General features: G+C 38.1%; 1 protein-coding gene across 4 annotated transcripts in view; it reads left to right on the plus strand.

Annotated features, from left to right (window-relative positions):
• The window catches only part of CTNND2 (catenin delta 2), an 881,420-nt gene that overhangs the window by 296,058 nt on the left and 558,418 nt on the right, over window positions 1-26,944 (plus strand). For all 4 annotated transcript variants that reach the window (XM_046672368.1, XM_046672371.1, XM_046672369.1 and 1 more), the window contains exon 3: window positions 26,542-26,654. In XM_046672368.1, the coding sequence (XP_046528324.1) occupies window positions 26,542-26,654 (113 nt within the window). The remainder of the gene's footprint in view (window positions 1-26,541; window positions 26,655-26,944) is intronic.

Raw genomic sequence — 26,944 nt, forward strand, 5'->3', positions numbered from 1 at the left:
TGTTTCTAATATCCATTAACATGAGAAAAATGATTCAGCATCCCGGATTATTTAAATGATCATATTCAGTCAGCAGCTCTGTTAAAGTTCTACTCAAAAAACAAAATATATTCTTAGGATCCTAAGAATTAACAGTCAGTATTAATCACATCCATAGTGGTATCCCGTCTAATTTGGCCATCACTAATGCTGGCTCACGTGGAAAGTATTTGTGGATCAAATTCCCTGCCTCTATCCCATCAAGTTCATCCTACATTTGACAAGTTTAGTTAAACTCAGCACTTGTGGTTTTAAAAATAAGCTCTGCAAGCTCTAGGAATTTAATAAACTCTACACTGTGGCTAATTATAGTGACCTTCTCCGGTGTATAAATTTTTCTCAAACATGTGAGGGTTCCTTCCTCTAGGAATAAAAATATTGAGTTAGTCTGTGGCTTCCAAGGGTACAAGCTCATTTTTAAAGAAGAAAAACTAATTTTAAGTGTTGATCAACTGTCTGATTGTTTCAGTACGAGCAAAGAGATTATTAGAACCTTTCTGTGTTCCTCAGCTGCTGTTTGCACGTGGAAGGTAACATTTGAAAATGTGTTCCTCCAAGGAGAGTAACTCTGAAAATGATTATTTATTGCATAGCCTCCACATGTCCCTGTTCATGAATTTCAGCTGCTTCAGTTCATTTCAAGCCCTCATGCTCTTCTGAACCAATGTCTGGTAATTTTCATCGGCATTAATAGAGTTTCTGCGAGAGATGCTATGTTCAGTGTTTAAATGTTAAAGGTAATTAAATTTAGGTGCTGAGGTTGGGGATTAGTTATGCCCACGTTATTATCATGGAGCACTTCTGCCAAAAATGAGAAACCAGAAATAACAGAGGTGAAGATGAAAAAGACTAAAAGAGGGAACTTCGAGTCAGCTGCGGGGCTGTGTCCGTAGCATCACAGGCCCCAGGGTGGCTGGGCCAGCGACCCTGCTGCTCCCAGGCTGTTTGCAGCACAGGGAGCTGCCACTGTAGCTCAGTGCTACCATGGACCTGACACTAGTTTGTGGACTCTGGCACATTCTTGCATATATTTGGCAAATGTAGTGCACAGATATTGGCCAACTGTCATACCTTTCCCATTTAGGGACCTATTTAATATCTAGGTATATGGAATTTAAACAGGAACTTTGCATTTCTTCATTTAAAAATTTATAAACCTGACCTTTCCTTTTATTTTGTTATTGCTCTGAAATAATAATTGATACACTTATTGAGCACATCCAGTGTGCTCTTGATTATTTGTTTACAATATCTCATGAAATCCTCACCAAGGCCCTATTATCCCTGTACTATAGAGGGGAAACATTAAGCTGAGTCATTATTTTATTATGTGATATGTCTAAGATCACAGAAATAAGTGTAAGTGTAAGCGTAAGAAAATACACTCAGCCCTGTGGCCGAGTGGTTGAGTTCGCACGCTCCACAGCGGCGGGCCAGGGTTTTGCTGGTTCAGATCCTGGGTGTGGTCATGGCACCGCTCATCAGGCCACATTGAGCCAGCGTCCTACATGCCACAGCTAGAAGGACCCATGGCTAGGGTATGCAACTGTGTACTGGGAGAATTTGGGGAGAAAAAGCAAGAATAAAAAAAAAAGGAAAATGGTGTAAGATTTTGAATCTCACGTCTGCTTAACTTAGCAGGTCACGGTCCTTCAACCTTCCATCCAATGGCACTGCTTAATTTAACCATCTCTCTTAGATTTTGGAAAACCTTTATGGAGTTTTGCCTGTTCAATTTATCCTCCACCTCCCATTGCACATCCCTCCCTCTGTTTTCCTTTACTGTTCACCTCCAGCCAGATGCTTCAGGCTGTTCTCCCATTTACTGTAAATTATTTGACCACTAATTAGCATGTTCCTGCTTGGAATCCTGCAGAGCCTGGAGCTCAGGGATTGGTAATGGGTGCTATGGAATATGCATATCGGAATCAGTTTAAGCAAGTATGATGAATACAGCTTCCTACTCAGCATCTCAAAGGCTGGGGTTGGCCATCTGCATTTCTAATAGGTTCCCTAGAGAAGCGCTAGACCCAGGAGCATTTGAGAACCACGCATCTGATTTTATAGATCCAAAAACTGGCTGTGAGGGAGGTGGAGGGACAAGTTCAAGGGTGATCTGAGAGTTCTCTGCAGAGAATTGGGGGAAGGATAGAGATTGCAACAGTCCTCTCTGCCACGTTGGAGACTCATGCAGGTGACAGGTTCAAAGTGACAAGAGATCAAAAGGGTCAACGGCATGAGATTAATGTCAAACTTGTACTTTTCCAGGCCTATTCTCTGCCATGCTGTATTTGTGCATGCACACATAAGATAAAGAGAGAGGGAGATAGGCAAACGAAGGGAAAGTACTGTTAGCCTGGATGCAAGATGGGCTGTTCAATGCTAAGAAGGTGAATGCTGGACATGCTGGTCAAGGCCTGATCTTATGAAGTCCCCCTCATTCCTCAGTCCACTTCTTCCTTCTCTCCCCACTGCTTTCTTTCACAGCCATTGTGTTGCTTGTTTTTTTTATTGTGCAGCCTTGTGTATCATTAGGGATGCTAATATTTCCAAAGCATCTCATAAGGATGATTTAAATTAAATGGCATAGCATAGTTATTGTTACAACACTACTTACTGAGCTTCTAGTACTTGCCAGTCCCTGTTATAAAAGCTGGGAATAAAGAGATACAAGGGCACTGCCTTCATGGAGCTCTCATTCTAGTATGGACCAGAAGATAAGTGAATGCCGATTATTACTGTCCCACCTCCCCCTTTCAAAAGAAATCAATCTAGGAGGAGAGCCTGTTATGGTGACACAGAGGCTACGCCCATACTAATGAGACCAACAAGTTTATCACTATCAATATTATGTAATACGTTACTCTATTTTCATTTTTAAAAGGAATCCAGGGCAACTTTCTTATCATCTTTGTTTTTAAGTGACAGTGATGTTTTTTGGAAAATTTGAGAATATGTGTTTTCATTGGAAACAAAATTCTTAGTGTATTTAACCAAGTATGAAATAGGCCTCTTAGCTGCACTGTAGTGGGAAAAAATATGAGCCTGGAGGTCGGAGGCTTAGTTTTATATGTTGGCCCCAGTGCACTCCAATTGTAGGATTTTAAGGAAATGTGGACGTGTTTCATGCATAACTTGCTCTCCTTAAGAACAGTGACATTCTTATCATTGTGGTGCAGGTAAAATGTGATGTCATTTATAAAGTGAGTGGTAGCTTCATCTTCCACCTGTAGAAGAACATGTTACTGGATCAACATTATAAGTTGCTGTTCTTGTACTGTAAACCTTTATTTACTTTTTGGTAATGTGTTATTCATCTTAGAACAATGTGGATGTTTACAAGTTTTTTGTTTTTTTGGTTTTTTTCCTGAGAAAGGTGAGTCCTCAGCTAACATCTGTGCCAGTCTTCCTCCACTTTTTATGTGGGTCACCACCACAGCATGGCTGACGAATGGTGTGGGTTCACGTGGGGGATCCGAACCCACAAACCTGGGCCACTGAAGCAGAGCACACTGAACTTAACCACTATGCCATGAGGCCAGCCCGAGATGTTTACAACTTTTGAACCAGAGTTCTAAAGGGGTTTAAAGTTAGAAGATGATTATACTGCACTGAGGAACATACCAACCTGCAGAAAGTTCTCTGCTACTGTTACTTCACTGTGCTTAAAGCTCGCACACAAAGTCAGTCAACAGTGCTGTGCCAAAAGAGGTAGTTAAGTGACTCTCACCCTCTGGTTGCTTCTTTTTCTTCTCTTTCTTTGTTTTTGTTTTGGCTTTTGGTTTGTTTACTTCCTTATTGAGGTAATATAGTTGAAGAAAGAGCAATGGAGTGGAATCATGTCCAGCTCTGGTATTAACTTTCATTTCATTTTATTTTCCCTGGTGTGTCCCCAAACGGCTTTGAAGCTGCTCAGTCTAGTCACTTAATCCCTCCGCACCTCAGTTTCCATACCTGCAAAATTAAAGAGTTCAACTCTGATCCCTTCCAAATGAATAGGATTTTATTATCTGTCCTACAGGGGCTTCCTGTTGCCGAGTTATGGGTGCACCATCACTGTTCAGCTGTAGAGCAGAGCAGATTGGCTAAAGTGGGGTCTCACCTGGGTCCCTGGCCTAGCCTGTCTGGATCTCTCATCCAGGGGTCTCCAGCTTTGTTAATTTTACTCCATGATCAGGAAGAATCTTTTGAGCAAGAACATCCATTATGTGCTCATTTATTTGTCAACAATATAAATGTACTGCTGTACCAAATTTATAAGTTAGAAAATATGCTAAAAATCTCATTTTAAAAGATGAGAATAATTTCAAATACAAGTTCAAACCTTTACTCCCCTTCCCTAGTAGATTGTCTTGTGCCCCCGACTTGAGAGACCGCTGTTGCCGGGACTGAGCTGCATAGCTCAACAGTTCTGGGAAGTTAACAATCAAATTCAAAACCTGAGACAGGAGAAATAGATATATTTTGTTAAGCTCAGCCATCTGTCCTTGTAAGACCCTCTGTCACGATTATAACTAGATTTGGGGGTCGCTGATGAAGATGATCACATAGTCGTAAATGAGTGTTCATCATTTGCAAATGAGCACATTGTAACCCCAGGCCTTCTGCAGATAGGGGCCAATACGACAATGTTGGCATCAGAGTGCCCTCCGTCTAGGTACTAGAAAACAGTCCAAGGCTTATGCTGGTCTCTGTATGCTGATGACATGTATTAGGCATGTGTTTTTGTATCCCTTTGGATATAGTATGTAGTAGATTTTTATCAACATGAAAAAGAGTCTGTGGTGGAAAAGCATGAGCTATGCTCTTTCTATTCAAAACTATGATCAAAGAATTGGGCTAAGGTCTTCAAAGCAAGCTTAAAGAATTTGCAGATAATACAAGGCTAAGAAAATATGCTTACATTTAATACAGGATTAGATTTCAAGACGAATGTAAAATGCTGAAAAAATAAGAGAGAAAAACAAAAAGTTGAAAATTTGGGATACATGTCCAGCCTTGTCTGTAGGGTCAAACGTATCAACTGCAGAGGCGCATCGTGTATGGGAGTCTGGTTGGCAGCAGTTTAGAAAAAAAGTACTAGAGTTTTAATTGAATTCAAATTCCCTGTGAGCCGACTCTTTGTCAAGGTTAAGAAAGCTAATGCAATCTTAGGTTATATTAATGGAAGTCAATTTCACTGCTACAAGACAAGTGATGCTTCTTAAGTACTTGACACTTTTCAGACTATATTTGGGATAATGTGTGAAATGTTGAGTATTTTGAATTAAGGTTGGCGGGAGGGGTATCAACAAATGAGAGAGAATGCAGAGGTGTGGCCAGAATGATGAGAGCTCTAAAAACAGGGATGAGACCTCCGAACTACCCTTGTTTAAATCACAGAAGAAAAGATGCGGTTTTCAAATATTGGGTGGTGTATTGTATCATCGAAAATGTCAATGTAATGCTTTGGTGAATCAGAAGACAGAACTGGATCAGAAGTCAGGATCAGAATCAACTATTAGATTTTCATAAGAAGGCGTATTATGGTTTTGACAACAAGAGCTATACTTCAGTGGAATGGTATGCATCGGAGTTTGAGTTGCTGTCCCTGGTAGCTTTCAGGCGGGGACTGTCTGAGAGGCTGACTCTTCAAGAAAGATGGATGATGAGTTAAATGACCTTCTAAATCCCATCCACATAGGAAATTCTGTGAGACTTTTAAGGAACTATATCTAGATTGATTAGAACTAGATGCAGTTTGGATGTGTAAAAGTCTAGAAAACCCATAATGATGTTTGCAGCAGACATTTTGCTGCATGCTAAGGTTTCTGGAGGTAGGAGGAGGGATGTGAACTTTGAAAACACTGCCCAGTAATTCATGTACAACAACAGTTTGAGAAGGAACAAGAAGAGGCAAGTTAGATTGTTCGTCTAAGTATTTATTCATCCTATGCATAAATCTCTATGAAAATGCCTTAAACTATATATTGTGTCTGTTTTCTTCACTTGGAAAACAGTTAACCATGAGTAATATATTCTTCTTTTTCCTCGTATGAAAAACAGAAATAATAATTATTATAATAGTGATATTATTATTTCCTGAATCCCTGAAGAGTATTCACTCCACTATGGGAAGAGAAGGAAGACGTTGCTTTTATAGGGGGGAAAATGGCCTAAGTTTATTAAAATAGAAAGGTTCTTCATGCCGAGTTTAGTAGGATATGATTTAATTCATTTGGTTTGACTAAATACAAGTTCTGCAATATTTATTAGATACACGTGTCTTGTTGACTATTTAATTTCTGATGAGGCTATTGCTTTCCCCACTTGAATAAGAAGGGGAAATTGTTTGGGAGAAAATTGTCCTAATATGTACAAAACAGCTGCTGGAATCGTGAGCAGCTTGCTCCCCAGCGCTGCAGCCAGGGAGGCTGATGTTGATCAGATCTGCCCTCTCTATCAGGTAAAATTGCAGTTGATGGAAATTACAGTCCCTAGTTTCAGAGGACACGGGGATAATTTGGCTGTTCCTAAAAAGGCATAAACAAAATATTGGCTAAGCACAGACAGATGTTAAGGTTATACTCTGTACATGAATTCATGTACTTGAATTCACTTTAATGGGATTGAGCTTATGGTGTAAGATCTTGCAGCTCATTATAACTAAGTTGTTATGGGCTGCTAATTTGCTAGAAGCTGCTGCATCATGAGCTAGCCCAACTGCCTTGATGAGTCTCCTGGTAGTTAATATGGATTAAATGTGGATCTTTTATTTTTTCCCCTGTGGTCTCACATAATGATATTAGCTTGTCTATGGTGTGACAAATTCAGTGTACCAGGAGCATCTGGTACACTATTCTTTATGACTGAGAATAAGCCTGCAAGCTTGATAACGTACATCCATTAAGACACTTCCCCATACTGGGGAGATGTGGAAGGATCTTGACTATGGAAGGAATTTATTGGTCACAGTTCATTTTTCTCTGACATATGTAAACTATTTCAACAGTGGTACGTTTATCAATGCTACTTTCCTACAAGTTCTTGTTTGATTATCAGGATGCAAATATGGATATGTTCCTTGTTAGGCTGTACTTAGTTCATTCCCAGCAGAGGAATTTTAAAAAGGAAAAAGAAAAAGAAAAGAGAAGAAACTACAACATTCACAGCTTGAAGATAGGTTTAAATTCAGTCTTTTGAAGTTGATCTGAGCATGGATCACACTGAAATGTTCAAGTCATGAGGCTGCTTTAGTAAAGACGGTGTTTTTTTAATCGAATGCATAGTATTATAAGAAATGAGAAGTAGATTCAGATCCTGTTGTCCCATTTGGATTCAAACAAGTTAATATGAGAAGATTCATAGTTTGAATATATTACTACCTAAGGAGTGGAGAAATATATTTCACAGATGAAACAAAAGAGTTGACACACATGTGCACATTACATACCTTATCCGGAATAGGGAAGACCACTGGGTTGGCTGTCACTGTGAGTAATCTTGAATTATTCATTTAACCTCTCTGATTGTCAGTTCCCTCCTCTTTACACAAATGGGTTATATTTCATCCATTATATTCCAAATCCATCATATAATACCTTCACTGGGTCATTTGAAGGTAAAATTATTACAGTGACAATACAGCTGTTATTATACAAATAGTAAAACAATTATGCTATTATATTAGGGTATCATTATAATAAAAATAACACCATCTTACCTGATGTCAGCCTTTTGTAACCTCAGGCCCCTCAATCAATAATAGATGTGACATTAGCAATTAAAAACCACTCTGGAGGCAATGAGGAACAGGAGCTCTGAAAGGTATACAAAAAAAATCACCAGAAAGAAATGTCAACAATATAAATGAAGCAGAAGAGAAATGAGTCTATTTCTTTGGTTGTAGGAGCCAATAGCTATCTGTGTTCACAACCCCAGAGGACTTTACTGTGTCCACCTAATTATGGAAAAGCTCTGCAGTTGACAGGGACATTTAGGGACAGGCAAACTAACATCCTTGCAGTGCAATATCCTTATAATGTAGTACAAGATAAATGTTAACACTATTGACTTTCAGATGTCAAAAAACAGTTAAATTTTATTAAGTATTTTCTTGTCAATGAGACAAGTGAGCTCAATAAAATTTCAAAGGGTTTCTTACTTGGAGTATGGAAATAGATGAGATGTTGCATCACATTCAGTAAATGAGGAAAATCAGAATCATTGTTGAATATTAACCTTTTACTTAAGTCAAAACTTCCTATCTAGTTTGCCTGATGTTCAGTCTGGCCCTACACTCCCATCAAACTGAACTCTGATTACTCCCTGAAACACATACACACACATTCAATATTTGCCTATTCTGTGCCTTAATTCATCCTATTCCTTCCATCTGTGATGCTTTTCCTCCACCCTTTCACATGGTCAAGTAGTAACCTCTCGTTGTTCATCTCAGATGCTACCTCAGCATGTGCCATTGTCCTTGATTTCTTCTTTGTCTCCACCCCCTTCCATCTTCTCTAACTGAATGTAGTCTTTGAAATTCCTTATATCTTTCTCATCACAATTTAGCATTTCACTTTGTATTCTAGTTAATGATGTACACATTATAACTCTTTTACTAGACTGAAAACTATCAACAAGATCTATATTAGAGTTCTCCAGAGAAACAGAACCAATAGGATATTTAAATAGATATATAAAAAGAGATTTATTATGAGGGTCAGGGTCAGGTGGTTTTAGGGGATGAGACGTCCTGCAGTCTGCCATCTGTAAGCTGGAGGGCCAGGGAAGCTGGTGGTGTAGTTTCAGTACAAACTTAAAGACCTGAGAACCAGAGGTGTCAATGGTATAAATTCCAATCTGAGTCCGAAGGTCTGAGTCCAAAGGCCTGGAGAACCAGGAATACCAGTGTCTAAGGGCAGGATAAGATGGATGTGCCAGCCCAAACAGAGAAAGCAAAGTCTTCCTTCCTCTGCCTTTTGTCTATTCCAGCTCTCAATGGGTTAAATGATGCCCACCCGCATTGGTGAGAGTGATCTTATTAGTCTACTGACTCAATTGCCAAACTCCTCCAGAAACACCCTCAGAGACAAAGTGAGAAATAACCTTTTACCAGCTCTCTGGGCATCCCTTAGCTGAGTCAAGATGACACATAAAATTGACCATCACAGGATCTATACCTGAACTAATTTTGTACCCATGCCTCTCCTATCTGTGTTATTCAGGACCTTGCAGAATGCTTTGCACATAAATATCTGTTGCGCTACTGTTCTTTTATTCATTCATCCCATAAATGTTTATTTGGCACCTACTATGTGGTGGATGCTAGAGATTTGGATGAAAGATGTAGCAGTGTCCTTGCCTTGAAGCCAAACATAATAAGAATAATAACTTCAAAATAATTGGAACTTGTGGTTTGCTGCCAGACAAGTGAGCATGAATGGCTCAATTCCCACCTATAGTTGCTGTTAGTGAGAAGGCAGTGTTCCTTTTGCATTTCATTTGTGTACCGGAGAAATCTGATATTGTAGTATATAAGAGAAATTAAGTGACAATACTACCATATTGTTGGGGACAAATTCTGATTTCAAGAGATCTAATGAAAGAACTCTCTGGGAATTTTGGAGCCGCTGAAGAGACTTGAGACATCTCTTCATCCTGAAATACTTATAGATACTCAGTTCTCCTAGTGCTACCAGGAAAAATCATTAGAGAATTTTATATTAGTAAGATGTTAAATTGTGGGAAAATTGAATATTTTGCCATGAAAATGATATAGCATAAAAGCATATGAGAATGTCAATTTTACAATTAAGTTATTTTAAAATATGAATTTCACAGTTTGGTAAGATATTTGGGGGCTAGATCAATAGAAAGCAAATATCTCCTGATGCTGTTCTCAAAATCAGAGAAGTGTTCTTCCTTCTCTGAAAAGTCTTACTTACATTTCTTGGTGGATAAGCAAAGAGAGAATATCTTTGGATGTGAGAGTAACTGGGTTGTAATTAGCACACTAATTATTTAATTGTAATTAAACAATCAAGTTTGGAAGAAAATGTGGTGACAGGATTAAGTTTTAGTTAATTGTTTTAGGTTATGTGTGTAATTTCAAATTAATATCACTATATATTAACTTGCAAGAATCTATGTCTTTGTATAAACAAAAGAAAAATATGAGTAGGGACAACCAATCAGATTTACTCAACACATTCAATTCCTCAAATGAATACCAAGACTTAAGGGAGACATGATGATGCTCGTTGTAAGGAATATTTCCTTTAATGTTATAAAGTATTGAGCCATTGAAGGGTTAAATGTTCAGAACTATTTATTTTTATCCTTAGGAAATAAGGAGTCACTGAAAGGTATTAAGTAGATGAATAAAGGAATCACATTTGTTAATTTTTTAAAGATAATTTTGGCTATATTATGGAGAACAGATTGAAAGCAGACATGAACAAAGGCACACACTCTAATTAGGATAATGAGTTCAGGGCTCTGAGCAAGAGATATTGATGGCCAGAATTGGAGTGGTATCAGTGGACATAGTGGACAGATCAGAGCTGGAATTGATGGTTAAGACTCTATTCTCAATTCTATCTTGGGATTTTTTTCCCCATACCAAGCAATTCTCTGACACCAGCTGGGTGTCCTACAATGCAACTCAATTCTGACACTGTCTACCTGGAGATAATGTCAAATCTCATAGGTTAAGGACTAAGTCTTACAAGACTTCTTCCAAACACACCCTTCTGATTCCAGTGGCAAGTCCAGGTTGTCACCTTTGGTTGTAACCAACCATCTGGCTTTAGACTGCAGGTTCCAATGACCCTCTCCTTGGGTTTGATTAATTTGCTAGAACAGCTCACAGAACTCAGAGAAAACATTTTACTTACTAGATTATTGGTTTATTATAAAAGGATATATGATCCTTTTAATGTATTTCTATATTTGGTTTGCCAGTATTTTGGTTGAGGATTTTTGCATCTGTGTTCCTCAAAATTAGACTATTGATGGTGAGCACAATGCAGTCTATACAGAAACTGGTAAACAATAATGTACACCTGAAATTACACAATGTTATAGACCATTATGACCTCGATAAAAAAAAAAATTCCTTACAATGAAAAATAAATAAATAAAAGGGTATAACTTAGGAACAACCAGATGGAAAAGATGCATGGGGCAAGGTATGGGGGAAGGGCAGGGAGCTGCCATGCTCTCTCCCACGGCACCATTCTCCCCATATCTCCAGATGTTCACCAACCTGGAAGCTCTCCGAATCACATCCTTTTGAAATTTTATGGGGAATTTATTACATAGGCATGATTGATTAAATCATTGGCCACTGGTGATTGATTCAACCTACAGCTCCTTTCCCCCCACCAGAGGTTAGGGAGATGAGACTGAAAGTTCCAATCCTCTAATCACATGGTTGGTTCTGCTGACAATCAGCCCCCATCCCTGGGTGCTTTCCAAAAATTACTCCTTAACACAACAAAAGACACCTTTGTCACTTTCATGTCTTAGAAAATTCTAAGTACTTTAGGAGCTCCATGACAGAAATGGAGATAAAGGCCAACTATATATTTATTGTAAATCACAGTATCACAGTGGTATTTAATGATGTTTTTTAGTGGATATCTAGAGAGGACAAAGTCCAGAATGATACACAAATTTGGGAATTAGGCACCTTGATGGTGCCATTTACTGAGATAGGAAAACAGAGGAGTGGGAGCAGATTTGCAGGTTGAGTGCTGAGATTCCAGTTTTGGACATGAATCTCTGGGTTCTCCACAGTGGACGTCAGTGGACAGTAAGATATATACCATTTTTGGTTATTGAAGCTGTGGGAATGGATGAGATTATTCAAACTGTGAGAAAATAGAAATTTGAAAGAATCCCAAGGAGGATGATGGCTTAAGAGAATAAGAGGCCCCCATAGAGAAGAGGAGCAACCAGAGAGGTGGGAAGGAAAGACGGAGAGGGGTGTGTTGAAACCATAATAAGAGTTTGTTCCAGGAACGAAAAAGAGGCCAACAAAGTAAAACGCGGACAAAAGGTCAAGTTAAATGCTGATGGTATTTGGTGATGAGAGCATATAGAATTATTTCACTGGTATGAATATTTAGCTATTTAAATTTCAACAAGGAGCACTGAATGAGAAAGGATAAACTTGGCCTTTTGTCGCTCAAACATTTCTGTTCTGAACAGAATTATTTCTATAATTCTTATCCTATAATTCTAGTTAATCGTACAAAAGACATATAAGGGGAGAGAGAGCAATTCATGGTAAAAGATCATAGAAATTTTGCATGGGAAGTGGCACAAAAGTAATTTAACCTCATCTTTTACATTTTATCAGATGCATTTAGTGAGTTTCCTCTAGGCATACACAGTATTGCACACTTTCTTATATTGATCCAAATGTTGTTTGTTGAGGTCATACATTAAATCATCCACCCGTCCAACCATTCATCGTTTATTGAGTGCACTCTGTGCTAGGTGAGAAGGTGATAATGCAAGGGCATGGGCCCTGCCATCATGGCATGTATGTTCTAAGAGAGAAGACGGGCATGTAATTAAGTGAGTTCAATACAGTACTATATGAGTGGTGGTCATTTCTTCTCAGGTGTAGGAAGAGTGAGGGTGAGGTTGGGAATAGATGTATAGAACAGGTGGTAATTAAATGAGGCAGTGTTGAGATCACCATAAAATTGAAAGGCAAGACATTTTCCCTCAACTTGAGGAACAAGGGAAGAGTGGGCAAGAGAAAGTGGATATTCAGAGCAGTGGGTGCAGAGTGAGGACACGCACAGTCCATTTGAGAGAATGCAAGCCATTGATCTTGGCTGAGCCAAGAGATCTGGTAGTTCCTCTTTCACCCTTTAAATATTGGACAGCTGGTTTCTCCACTACAGCACTACAGTGTAAACATAGGTAAGGATGTTGAAGTATAACTCCTCCCCATCATCATTGCCCTCATTAGGTGTTTCTGAAATTGGCAGTGGTACTCTTAAAAGTTAAGGGGCATTATTAGAAGTATTTCACTTGTAGTGTGGACTTGAACAGTACTATCAGTATAATTCTTCCTATGATTGGACATAATTACAATATTTTGTTTCTAGGAAGGCAAGGAAAACTAAAATAAAACAGCATGAAATGGTGAGCTGTAGTCATTCTTCATTAAGGAAATTTGTGTTATTATTTTGGCTGTATTGTTCCTGGTTCTATAGCTCCATTAAAACTGTGAGAATAAATAGTCCATGAGTTTTGAGGGAGTGGCATTCTGAACAGTTAGTTTGAATTAGACTTCTAGCTAATCTTTGGGGAAGCCACTTAATGTCTTTGAATTTGGGATGTCTCAGAAAATAAAATGCTTGCCTCTTTGGATCAGTGTGAGGAATGAATAAGTTAATTCATTTAAAGCATTTAGCAGAGTTTGATCCATGGAAAGTAAATACTTAAAATATTGACTGCCATTATTGTCGACTATTGTCATAAATAAAATAGTCATTCCCAAGCAGGTGTGGGCATAAAAATCACTAGTAGAAAATTTTCAAACTATACATGTCAGGGCCCCATCACCTGTAAGTTTTTATTCTGAAGTTCTGGGTTTTGTACCAGGCATTAAAAAAAGTTCTAGAGATTGTCATGATATAGTTAAGAGTCACCAATATGGTAGTATCACTACATTTTTTATCAAGTCTGATGGATTTTTACATCACTTTAGACTACGAAGAAATGTGGCCTTCTTTATTTCATGGAGTCCTGCCATTTGGATGAATTAAATAAACTGTGGTAAACATGCTTTATTTGGATAACAAGGCATTTGGCAAGAGCAAAGCAGATGGAATCCAATATATTGAAGGAATTGGTCAGAAAGAGGTATTTCGTTATATTTTTATTTTATTGAACCTGTTCTGGAAAGATGTGTATGATTCCACTTCTGGATGCTGATTCCTGTCATCTGCTGTCTTGCCAGGTGACCCAGGATGACATCGTGGCTGTTTAAAACATTAATCTGTCAGCTTTGTAAACTTTCATGGACAGCTCGTTGCTATAGTTTTTGACGCATCAGTGAGGTCTACAGCTTTACAGTTGACAGTGATTTGTTCCATTCCATCTTGACATCACAGCTTGTTCTTTCCAGACTTGTTGGACACTTTGCTGTGCGCTTCCTATTATTATCCTGTCATTTGTGCCACTTTCCCTTCAGATTTGCCTTTGCAACATGGCTTAGTGGGATGAAATTAACATTGCCAAGAGTTTGTGGCTATGAAGTCAATTCATTCATGTGGAAGGGGAATTAAAAGTGATGTGAGAAAAAAGGTCACCCAGGATTACTTGATAGTACAAATCCTTGATGGCTGCAGAGATGAGGGACACCAGGGAGCAAAAACTCATCTGCATAATGGAAAACTAGTCTTTGATCTTTCCTGCAGAGACTCAAGCCAGAGGACAGAGAACATTCCTGGGCTCTGATCCTCTCCCAGGTAGAAGCACATCTGAGCAGAAGAGCAGTGTTTATACAATGATAATGACCAGAATTCACTTTATAATAAAATATTTCAAAACCCCTGAATAGTCATTTTGCTCCAGTATTGCAAGCAGAGTCACTAAGTCAGATTACCTAAAATTATTGAATCTTAGAGCCAGAAGAGAAATAGCAATGACGTTTCATTCTCTCATTTTACATAGAAGTAGTTGGTGCTTCTAAGAACCAGGTCACATCTGCAGAAAGGATGGGCAAGACATGGGGAGAGTGAAGGAAATTTGGAGGCTGTAGCAAGCTTTGGGATGAAATAGACAGTGTTCTGAGACTCCAGCAAGAGGCAAGGAGATATTAGGCAGTGGGCAATCTTAGGCAGGGAAGAGAGAAGAGGTCAGGGTGGAGAAGACGTATATATTGGGTGGATGGTTCATCATACAGGCCAAGCAACCATCAAATGAAGCCAGCAGGAGGCACACAGATAGTCTAGAGAGGCAGAGCATCGGTCCCCAGGAAAGGTGAGTTGTTAAAATGCTCCTGTAATCGTCCCAGGCCTAGAGGATGATTGCTTTGTTTATTACCCAGGGGTTTGCTCAAAATGAAACTAGGTATGGACCCAAATTCTAGAAACAGAGGATACAGTAACTTCAGTTATTCTTTAAGCCTTCCTAACTTGGAGTCAGACCAGCCCCTTTGTATGGGATATGTAGATAAGCGAGAGGACCAGCCTGTGCAAATTAGAGCATCCTAGCTCAGGACATTCAGCAGATGGTACAAAGACCAGGGGCGCTTTAGGGTCACTATACTCTGACATGTCCTCCTTTGCTCTGAGGGTCCCAAGTTCTTTTAGAAAACGACCTGAACTCCAAATAAGAATTCAACTCTTGCATTAACTCTTGCTCCCTTGCCAACATGGCAATACAACTTTTTAAAAGGGACAACCCTATAAACCTAGAAAATGGGTGAATAAAGAATCGTATTTCACCAAATTTGAGAGGACATCAATTGTTAGTACTTCATATACTATGAAGAAAACAATGAACTATCACATGCTATCAAATATGTCATCCCAATTTGAGAGATAGTAAACCCAGAGATATTAAAGTGTAAAAAATGTAATGTCTTAGAACTAATAAAATTTGATATACTTGATATACTTACCACGTAGATAGAAAAAATGGAAATGACTCATCACACCCAAGAAAATGGAATTCTAAGCTGTAGGAGAAGTAAAAACATACTCTAACTTATAAGGAAAGTCTTTTAAAGATTTGTAGGAGTTGGGATGTGGGGCATGAAGTACAGTCACAAGGAGGAGATTGGCTGAAAATCTATTTAAATATCAGTTTGGGAAAAAAAATCAATTCGACCCCCAAATCTCTGACCCCACCATACACAGCTGGAGGACTGTTCCTCCTCCATACTGGCAGAGACTAGAAGTTTATTTTCTGGAGGGGATTAAATTAGAGTCTTAACTCAGAGACCGCAAGGAAGAGTGTTAAAAGTGGGGTATTGAAAGTTGGGAGTGGGAGTAAGTGAAATTTACTTACCAAATTTTGAGCCCCTCCCTTTCACCCTGCCGCCAGCCTCTAGCCCTACGCAGTTTTTGAAACAAGGACAGTCAAATGTGAACAGTCACAGCTGGAGCTTGGGAGAGTCTTCTCTGGGAGTTCTGTATGGACACCCCCAGTGGTTTTCCTGGAAAGCGCAGCTAACAAGCCCCGCTGATATCAAGAGTCTGATCTGCTCTCTACCCGCCACTCAAACAGGAGCAGACTGCCAGGGAACTTGAGATGTTTCAAAAAGCCTATAACATGAAAGATAGATTCTAAAACAAATAGGAAATAGTTGTAAAATAGGAACTATGCGGAGAGAAGAAGATAACATTAACATCACTGAGAAAGAAAAGAGATGATTTCACATGCATAAAATGAATACTGGATGATAATGAAAAGGAATATTCAGAGAACAAAAACCTGGTCTTAGAAATTGAAAATATAATAACAACAATGAACCACTTGTTAGAAACTTACATGATGCAATTGAGGAAGCTTTCCAGAAAGTAAAATTAAAAGATAGAGAGATGGAAAACTGGAAGAGAAAAAATATTTAAAGAAGAAACTTAGGGAACTGATGTAGATTTTAATATCTGAATGATGAGTTAAAGAAAATTAGAAAATGAAGAGAATAGTATTATTTTTTTCAATAGAATTATAGAATTGCCTAGAAGTGAACAATATGTTTCTAGATTTAAAGGTCTCACTAAAGGTCCAGAAACTGTCTAAAAATAAATTTATATCAAGACACATCACAATAAAAGTTCAGAACGTACCACAGCTAGAAGGACCCACAACTAAAATATACAACTATATACTTGGGGGATTTAGGGAGAAAAAGCAGAAAAAATAAATTTCAGAAAACTAGGACCAAGGGAAGATGCAACAAGTTTTTTGGGAGAAGGTAAAGGCAAATTTGATACAAAAATGATAAAAACTCAGAATGTTTCATACTTCTCAGCAGCAACACTGGAAGACAGAAGATAATGAAGCTATCTCAAAACTCTAAGGGAAAATTATTTCCAGGCTAGAATTCTCCACTTCTGTACCCAGCCACAGGACTAAGTCTGAGAGTAGAATAAAGATGTAGTAGACATGCAAGGTCTCAAAAAACTGCCTCCCATTCACTCCCTCTCAAAAGACATTTTCCACCAGAAAAGGAAATAATGTAGGAAAACAAAGAAGATGACAATTCTAGGAAAAAGCGAATCCACATAAGAGAGGGACAAAGGGAATCCCCAGCATGGAGAGGAAGGGAGGTCCCAGGATGAGAGCTGTGCAAACAGGGCAGCCAGGCCAGATTAGAGCAGGTTGGAAGGCACCAGAACAGATGGCTTCAGTGGATGAAACTGATATGTGATTTCCTGTGTTTGATAGTGTTGAGAGAAGTTGATGGAAATCAAGGGAAGTTTTTGGTTGGATTCATGATAGGAACATAGACAACTGAACAAATGCACAATGACTGCAAAAATGATGAACTATTCACTTAAGGAAGCCAAATTGTTGCATATTGATGTTAAAGAAATTATACTATGATGTTGTTCTACCTAAAATTACGGTTTGACTATATGGGGAACATGGGAGAAGATGGAAGATGTGTATGTGCGTGATGGCAGAGGAGGAAATGGAGCTGAATCCTTGTCTTCCATTACAGGAAATCAGTGGATGAGGTCTATCACTGACAATTCAGGAATAACCATCAGGAAGTTAATAGAGATGGATATACAAATCAGAAACAGGAGTTAAAAGTTCTTGCCTCTGAAGAAGAGGAAATGAGAAGACAGGGATTGCTGGTGTTTTTCAGATAAACTTGACAAATATTTGACCCATTTCAATTTGTGCGAGTACAATTTGATTTAAAAACAATGACAGTCATTTTCCCTTATACAGTTAGAAATATAGGTGTCTATTAAATTATATATATTATTTTAATATTTATATATTTTATACTTTATATATGTATATATATACACACACACACACATACAGACAGGCACTGATTTGAAGGAAAAAAAAGTAAAGAAGGGGAAATTTAAACAAAAGAAACATCTCCTAAACCTTTAAAAGCTCTTTCAAGTAAGAGTTGCACATTTTTATTCTTACTATTGGTCAGCGTACTGAATTCTGAGAATAACGTGATGATGAAGACATTACGCAGAACTATTGATTTTCTTAAGTACTACAGGAATATTCTCACATTCTCTTGTCATCATGAAATACCTTCTTTGAATGAAAATTATTTCATAACAAACAACGTGTCCATTCCCTTCCTGGAAGCTTGATACCAGCATCTTGGGTCTTTCATTCATAAACATTTACTTAGCTCCAATTATATATCAGGCATTTTGCTCACAGGTAAAATGGTAAGTTAGGACCTAATCCCTTCCTTAAGAAATTCACAGTCTAGAAGGATATAAACATTTGAACAGATAATCATGATAAAATACAGAAAGTACAAGAACAAAGGTAAAAACTGATTATCATTGAAACAGGTAGTAGTGTTACACACTCTTGAGGAGTGCAGATTAGAACAGATGGGCAATAAAGGAACTTAGACCTTCTGTCACTCATTATTGGATTTTCCTTTCTCATCGAACTTGAGCCAGCAGCAGGAATGAGTTGTCTTTGAGGCCTCATGGAGGAGAACCATGGAGCCTTCACTTCCATGACTAAACCTATCAAATCCTGTGCTCCTTTCTGCTCTTCACCCTCATGCCTACCACTTAGCTGCTTCCATTAGGATACATGAATATTTTGCACAGGACCTCCATTTTGTCTCTGGGTAGATGCCAGTCCTCAGTATGCTTTTCTCCTACAGGAGAGGCTGACAAAAATGCCACGATATCTGAGCATGTATGGTCCACGTGCAGTCTCAAGATATGTTTTGGGTCCTCCTTCCCACTTTCTCTAGTTGACATGGTCAGCTTGAATCTTAAGTCATTGGATTCTAGCAATCAGATCTACACTGTAGAAAACATCTTGTCTTCCACTATCTCGCATCTTGTCTATCTTCGTCCTCTGCTTCTGTCTAGTCTCTTTTCCATCTTCTCATATTAGTAAAATCATGGCAAATCTATTTTTACTTAATTCGCTGTTCAGTCTAAAATTTCCCACTTCCTCACGTCTAGCTTGTATGATGCCAACTGATACTATGTCACAATGGTAAGTAAAATATTTATTGAAGGAATTAATGAAACTTTCAGTATGTTTTTTCTGATCTTAGTTTTTATACTGAGTTAGCTAAGCCCCCTCAAGAGACTTTACATGCTTTTATTCTTATAAGGATATGTAATAAACCCCATTCGATTAAGCCAAAGTAATGATTAATTTAGACTCTTTAGGAAAAGTTATAAAACTAAATGATAATTTTTCTTGTAATCCTAATATATGACTCAATGGTGTGCCATTCTAGGAGTGAAAATAATTTAAATCCGGCCCTTAGTAAATTTTAATGAACTTTGGCATCATTTATCTGCTACTTTTATAAATTTTTGTAATCTCTAAAACAAGAATGTTTCCATATAGTGGGGAGATTTAGGTTCTTTAACACTACTTCGATTTTTCTTAAAACTTCCTTTACCACAGTGTGTCCTCTCTAATCCATCCACTATTCTTAATTCCTATGAAATCTCAATTTCTCTGGACGGTTTCTTAACCATGGTTTTTGCATATTTTTTTAACAATCGTGTTTAAATATAATTGATATTCAAAAGACTGCCTATATTTAATGTATTTGATGAAGTTGGACAGATACGTATACCCCCAGTACCATCACCACAATCAAAGTAATAAGCATATCCATCAACTCCAAAACTTTCCTCGTGTCTCTTTGCTTTTTTTTTTTTTTTGGTGATAAGAACACTTAATATGACATCTACCCTCTTAAATTTTTAAGTGCACAGCACAGTATTATTAACTGTAGGTACTCTGTTGTATGGAAGAGCTCTAGAAATTGTTCGTCTTGTATAACTGAAACTTTATACTCATTGAACAATTCCCCATTTCCCCCTTCCCTAGCCCATGGCAATCACCATCCTATTTTCTGCTTCTTTTAAGTTTGACTATTTTAGATACCTCATATAAGTAGAATTATGCAATTTTTGTCCCTCTATAACTGACTTATTTCACTTAGCCTAATGTCTTTGTGGCCCTTCCTTGTTGTTGCAAATGGTACAGTTTCTTTCCTTACTAAGGCTGAATAACATTGTAGTGTATGTGTATACTACATTTTCTTTATCCATTTGTCTGTTGGACATTTAAGTTGTTTCCAGATCTTGGCTATCGTGAATAATACTGCAATGAACGTGGGAGTGCAGCTTGCTCTTCTAGATCCTGATTTCAATTCTTTTGGATATATATGCAGGAGTAGGATTGCTAGACCATATGGGAGTTCTATTTTTAATTTTTTGAGGACCCTCCATACTGTTTTACATAGTGGTTGCACCATTTTACATTTCCACCAACAGTGCACAAGGGTTCCAATTTCTCCACATCCTTGCCAATACTTATCTTTTTTTAAAACAATATATAATAGCTGTCCTAACAGCTATATATTTAAAATACTATGTATTTTAAATATATAATAGCTGTGAGGTGATTTCTCATTGTGGTTTTGATTTGCATTTCCCTGATGATCAGTGGTGCTGAGCACCTTTTCATATACCTGTTGGTGATTTGCATATCTTCTTTGGAGAAATGTCTATTCAAGTACTTCGCCTACTTTTAAATTATTTTTTGTTTGTTTTACTGTTGAGTTGTATGAGTTCCGTATGTGTTTTGGAAATTAACTCCTTTAAATATTTTCTCCCATTCCATAGGTTGCCTTTTCACTTTGTTGGCTGTTTCCTTTGCCAAAAGGAAAGGAAGCTTTTTAGTTTGGTGTAATCCTACTTGTCTATTTTTGCTTTTGTTTCCTTTGCTTTTGTGTCATATCATCTTTTATAGCCTGATTTACATCACCATTTCTCCACTGAAACTGCCCAGAAGGCCAGACTAGTGGTGTTTTGCTCCATGACTATTCTTCCATTTATTTTACTGGCTTCTCTTGTTCCTTATACCCTCCAAATCCAGATAACCTTCAAAGATCTTTCTTCATGCTTCTTCTCACCTTTATTTATAGTCTCACCTTTGGTGAATTAATTTTTTTTTAAAGATTGGCACCTCAGCTAAAGTGTTGTCAGTCTTCTGTTTTTTTCTTCTTCTCCCCAAAGCCCCCCACTACATAGTGGTATATTCTAGTTGTAGGTCCTTCTGGTTCTGCTATGTGGGACTCAGCCCTAGCATGCCTTGATGAGCAGTGCTAGGTCTGTGTCCAGGATCTGAACTGATGAAGCCATGGGCCACTGAAGTGGAGCACACGAACTTAACCACTCAGCCACGGGACTAGCCCCTCAGTGAATTAATTTAATACCACTTATTCACTTACAACCAGTATTGCAAATTCATGCCTTTATTTTTCCACTTGATTTCTTGGGTACCCACCTGGCCTTATTAGCAACATCCCTCTCTTGAATGTTCTTCCACTTCAAAGTCTCTAAGAAACCTAGAGAATTATTCAGTCCTCAGAGGTCTGTCCTCCCTCCAAACATCAAACTGAGTTAGAACTGGAGAATGTCATCTTTCCATGCACACCATGGTTTAAGTACCCCCAGTGGAACAGAAGCCCATTCACTGTTGTGACGATGCCCTAGATGATACTATAGAGCATTTAAGCCACAGGAGAGTCCCCAGTTTGAGAATCTCAATTGCAGCTCTTCTAGTTCCCAATTCCAAGGTCAGTGTTCAATTCCAACCATAATACCACAGCAGGACCAACTCTTAGGTCCTGAGAGTTCCTGCCCCCAAAGATGTGCTGTGGCAAGAACAGCCCTCCCTATGAGCCTTAGGCCCTTGGGTTGAGGTAAGGTAGGAAATGGTTGTAATATAAGCTACCTGCAGTAAGGCATTTTAGAACGTGATCTCCAGAGTTCATAGAAATAAAAATTATTTAAATAACGAGTCTTAATATGAATGTTAATGAACTTCATACTTTACATTGGCATCGTATGTCCTCTGTATTAATGGACTGCTAAGGTCTCCAAAACAAAAGAGTTGAAAGTATTGGGAATATTTAGACCATCGCATATTAATGAGTTCCTTCAACATTCCGCTTCTCTATATCCAGATCTCCTAAAACACGATCCTTGATCTCATTCTCTTTCGTGCTTTGGAAGGAAGAATTTCTCTCCTGGCTCAGGCTAATCCTTTCACCTTAATTACTTTAACATTTTTGTAAAGTTAGGAGAAAACGGAACCTAGGAAATAGCAGTTTGATGATGTTTACACAAGGTAATACACTTAAAGCACTGAGCTGGGTGTAGATACATTCATTTAACAGATATTTATTGGGCACCTACTGTGCACCAGGACTGCTCTAGGCACTAGACACACTGGCAACCCAGCAGGCAAAATCTCCACCTGATACACTGTCCCAGTAATTAAGCTTTCAATAGTAAGTGCTCAATAAAAATTTTGGCCTCCAATGTTGTTATGTTTTGTGTTGTAGTAATAAAATATAGGATTTTAGATGAAAAAGTGAAACGTCCTTGCTCCTCAAGGACCTTAACATTTACTGTGTGCTTCTTAGTGATGCACGGAGGGAAAATTCACTTAATTACTTGCTTGTTTCATACATACAATGACAAAGGTAAACATTTATTGAATAGACATTTTAAAAAGGCAATACATTGATTCAGTTTCCTTAATAAAGAAAATGTCAATTCAATTAAAAGATCATTGTGCAAAAAAAAGCAACCAGTAACCTAAAGTAGCCTCTATTTTTAGTACCCTAATTGTGAACAACATTAAAGAAAATGTGTAAAAATGTAAGTACTTAAACTGGTTAGGAGTTCATTTAGTGTAAATTTTTAAATACAGTGGAAAATATGCATTTACAAATCAGGCATGAGGGGAAAAATTGTTAATTCTTAAAACACCTTCTAGCTTTCAGCTCAGATAAAGTAACAGGGCCCAGAAACACTTTCCTTTCTGAAACAGGAACAAAAATGTATACAATGTAAAACAAAAATTTTCAAGACATTGAACTTTAGGCAATGAAGGACCATGGTTCTTAAGAAACACAAAACAAATCAAGTGAGCCCAACAATTGCCCAGCTTCCTGCCTTGAGAGAGTTTCCCAACAACAGTGGAACAAGGGGGACCCATTCAGAGCCCAGAGGACTCTTTGAATTGGCGAGACAGTGCTGAGAGTCCAGGGAGGTAAAAGTGGCTAGAATTTGAAGGACAAAACAGAAGAAAGGTGATCGCTGCTCAGAGACAGAACACTCAAGATCTGCAGAAGGTCCCCTTCTACTATTTGGCAGAGAACTGAGCAGCCTGTATGTAAGAAAACCTCCAGGGAACAGGGAATGAACCATCTGAAAGGATGGGAGGAAATAGTAGCTGGTGTTCACACCAGAGCCAGGAATTTGTGCCCGTACCCACCAGCCAAACTGGGAAACCCCATAATTCATAGGACGTAGAGTAGAGTACTCAGAAGCGTCTGCCTAGGAAGTGTGGAGTAATTAGCCCTAGACTAAATGCTGTTCTGTTCCCCCTAATGAATCCTAAATGCCAGCCTCAAATGTATCATGTTGCCTCCAAGTAGCTTAACTGTGCCTGAGAGCAGAGCTTAAGATATATGTAGGAATATGAAGATACCCAGAACACAACAAGGTAAGATTCAGAATGTTTTATGTGCTATCAAAGATCACTGTGACGTATGTGGAGGAGCAGAAATGTGGCTCATACTAAGAAGAAAAATCAATCAGTTGAAGCTGACACAGATGCTAGAATTAGCTAATCAAGATGTTAAAATGCTTTTTATATGTGTATTCCATATGTTCAAAAAGGTAGAGACATTAAACATATAAAAAAGACTCAAGTGAAACTTCTAGAGATGTTTGATTCATCAATGTCTGCGATAGAAATAGACTTGACAGGGTTGAGGGTAGATTAGATGTCGTGGAAGACCAGATGGGTTAACTTGAAGATGCCAATAGAAACTATCCAGAATGAAACACAAAGAGAAAAAAGTGTTTTTAAAATGGAAAAGATTTCATGAATTGTGAGACAAGTCTAAGTGACCTAATATATTCTTAATTATAGTCACTGAAGGAGAGGAGATAGTGGGGAAGAGAAGAAAAAGTTTGAAGAATTAATGCCTGAAAAATTTCCAGACTTGATGGAAACAATAAATCCACAGATCCAAGAAGCCTAATGAGCCCTAAGCAGAAGATACATGAAGAATAGTACACCAGGGAACTTCATAATCAAATTGTTCAGCACCAGTGATAAAGAGAAAATCTTAAAAGGAGGCAGAGAAAAATGACACCATGTATACAAAGAAACAAAGATAACCAATACTATAGTTTTTTTGGTCAGAAACAATGCAAGTGAGAGGACAGTGGAACAAAAATGCCTTTCAAAAATGAGGACAAAACAAAGATTCTTTTTAGGCATGTGAAGCCAAAAGAATTCATCATTGAAAGAACCACATCGCAAGAAATATTAAAGGAAGTCTTTCAGACAGAAGGAAAATGATGCCAGATGGAAAAATAGATCTACACGGAGTGACAAAGAGCACTGGCAATTGTGAAATTATGACTGTATGTTTGGAAGGCAGCTTGCATGAAAAGTGTCTGCTGTCACCTCCCTCTCATAGAGCGGGTGTGAAGAAGACATAGTGAGACCACAGCCTTCAGCAAGCACACCCAGGGGCAGGTCTGTCTGAGCAGAAGCCCAAGAAGCTTTATGAATCCTGACTCAGATGGCTGCCTGTCTTGCCATATTGGACTACTGGTAACATATGCGACCATGCTGCAAATGAAAGTACTTTAGATAATACAAATAATGTTGCCCTCTACCTATGAGGAGCTCTGTATGGTCTTTAAGTATTGTGTTTTCAAGGTGTTATCAACTCAAAGATATGAGATGATTTCCTGTTACACAGATTTAAGATAAAATATTTTGTCATAAAGCCCGGAAATGAAAAATCTTCTAGAACTTGGGTATTTTTTATGGAAAAGAACTGCCAAAAATAAGCAGTAGAACTCACGGGGAGGGGAAGGGGAGGTTAGATGCACACAATACATTCAGCAGAAGTTTTGGTGTTCATTCCTTATGAATAATCTTTACTGCCCTTCAGAATATACAAGAATAAAAACTTGAGCTCCAACAACAACACGCTTCCTCAGTTTTAGCACTTTCAAGGGAAAAGTTGAGCTCTCATTTGTAAAGCATCTCTTACTTAGATCCCTGAAATAACTTCAACAGAAAAAAGATCTGCTGCTCTGGAAAAGAGCAAGGATATTTTTAATATATGTAAATCCTACTTTTTAAAGGTCTCACCCAAGAGTGTCCCAAGGTAGCACATTCAATAAACTCATCTTTTCTGGAAGGACAAATTTCTGCAATATTGGGAGTTTGAGTTCTCCCAAACTGACCCCTTTCTTATTCTGCAGTATCTCAGCATTACTGTTTTCCCATCCTCAAAGCATAACTGTGCAGATAACATTTTTTAAAAGAAGTTAAATGTGACATTGTAAAAACTTTTCTGGAAATTTTTAGTTACAATGCATGATTTGCTATAATTATATTTATTAAAAATCTTAAGTATATGGAAAAATAAAACATAAAGATTAAAATACGATACAAAAATCCTGTGGTTGGAAGAGCTAAGATCCTTGATGTGCTGATTAAACCATTTTTCATTCAGGTTACTCCTTTAACTATGGGTTTCAGACAGCTTGTAGAAGCATTCTTCATTAGTTCAACTGGCTATTTTTTAAGGTGATATAGCAGATATCTCAAAGGTTATTCACTTGGTAATTAGACTGTAGAATCAGGATCATTGCCGTTCGGCTGGAATTTAAAGCATAAAGAAGTGTAGGTTTGAGCATTATTTTTCTTCAACATACAGTATGTAATTAATATGAGGATCAAATTACTATAGTAGAGGCAGCTAGAAGACCAATAGGAAATAAGCATAATATTCCAAATGATAGAAAAATGAATTGTTTCTTTATTAAAGGTTACGCTTTTGGTGACAGGAGTATTAATATCTGTTGGGTGCTGGCCATCTGCCAAACATGGCAGAGAGGTTAATTTTTCACAGACAATCTCTCATTTAATCCTCACTTCAAATTTATGAAATAAGTACTCTAAACCCATTTTAAAGATGATGAAACTGATATTTAGAAAGCTTTAATAACTTATTCAAGGCCCTGCAGCTGGTGGGTCCCAGGACTATGGTATAAGCTCAGGCCTGTCTGGACTGCAGATCCTTCTTTGATTCCACGTTGACATCCTCTACTTCTCAAATTTGGCATCTTGGTAAATCGTATTTTTCCCCTCGATCATCCTGTCATTTTGGTCTGAATTCCACTTTGCAAATAGATGATAGAATTAATCTTTTTGGTGGTTTTATTTCAGGAATTACAGTTTGAAAGACTGACCCGAGAGCTGGAGGCAGAACGCCAGATCGTAGCCAGCCAGCTGGAGCGATGCAAGCTTGGATCAGAGACAGGCAGCATGAGCAGCATCAGGTACTGGGCACACTGCTCTTTGCAGTTCTGTGCTTTGAGTTGCCAGTGGAAGTGAATTGTGGTGTTTATCTTCTCCTTACAAACCTGCAGTGGAACTGGAATGTTCAGTCAGATGTTGAAAAGGAATTGTAACCGACCGGATTTAGGATGTTCAAAAGGTATCCTAAATGGCCTGATTTGTGCTTGAGACTCCTTTAAGAAAATTAATGCCTGCCTCGAATGCAAATTATGCAAATTTTACACGAAGGGAGGCTTTGCATTCACTTAACTTCCTGGAAATCAGGAGATGC

Source organism: Equus quagga, chromosome 9, assembly GCF_021613505.1.
Source record: "Equus quagga isolate Etosha38 chromosome 9, UCLA_HA_Equagga_1.0, whole genome shotgun sequence".
Taxonomy (NCBI): Eukaryota; Metazoa; Chordata; class Mammalia; order Perissodactyla; family Equidae; genus Equus; species Equus quagga.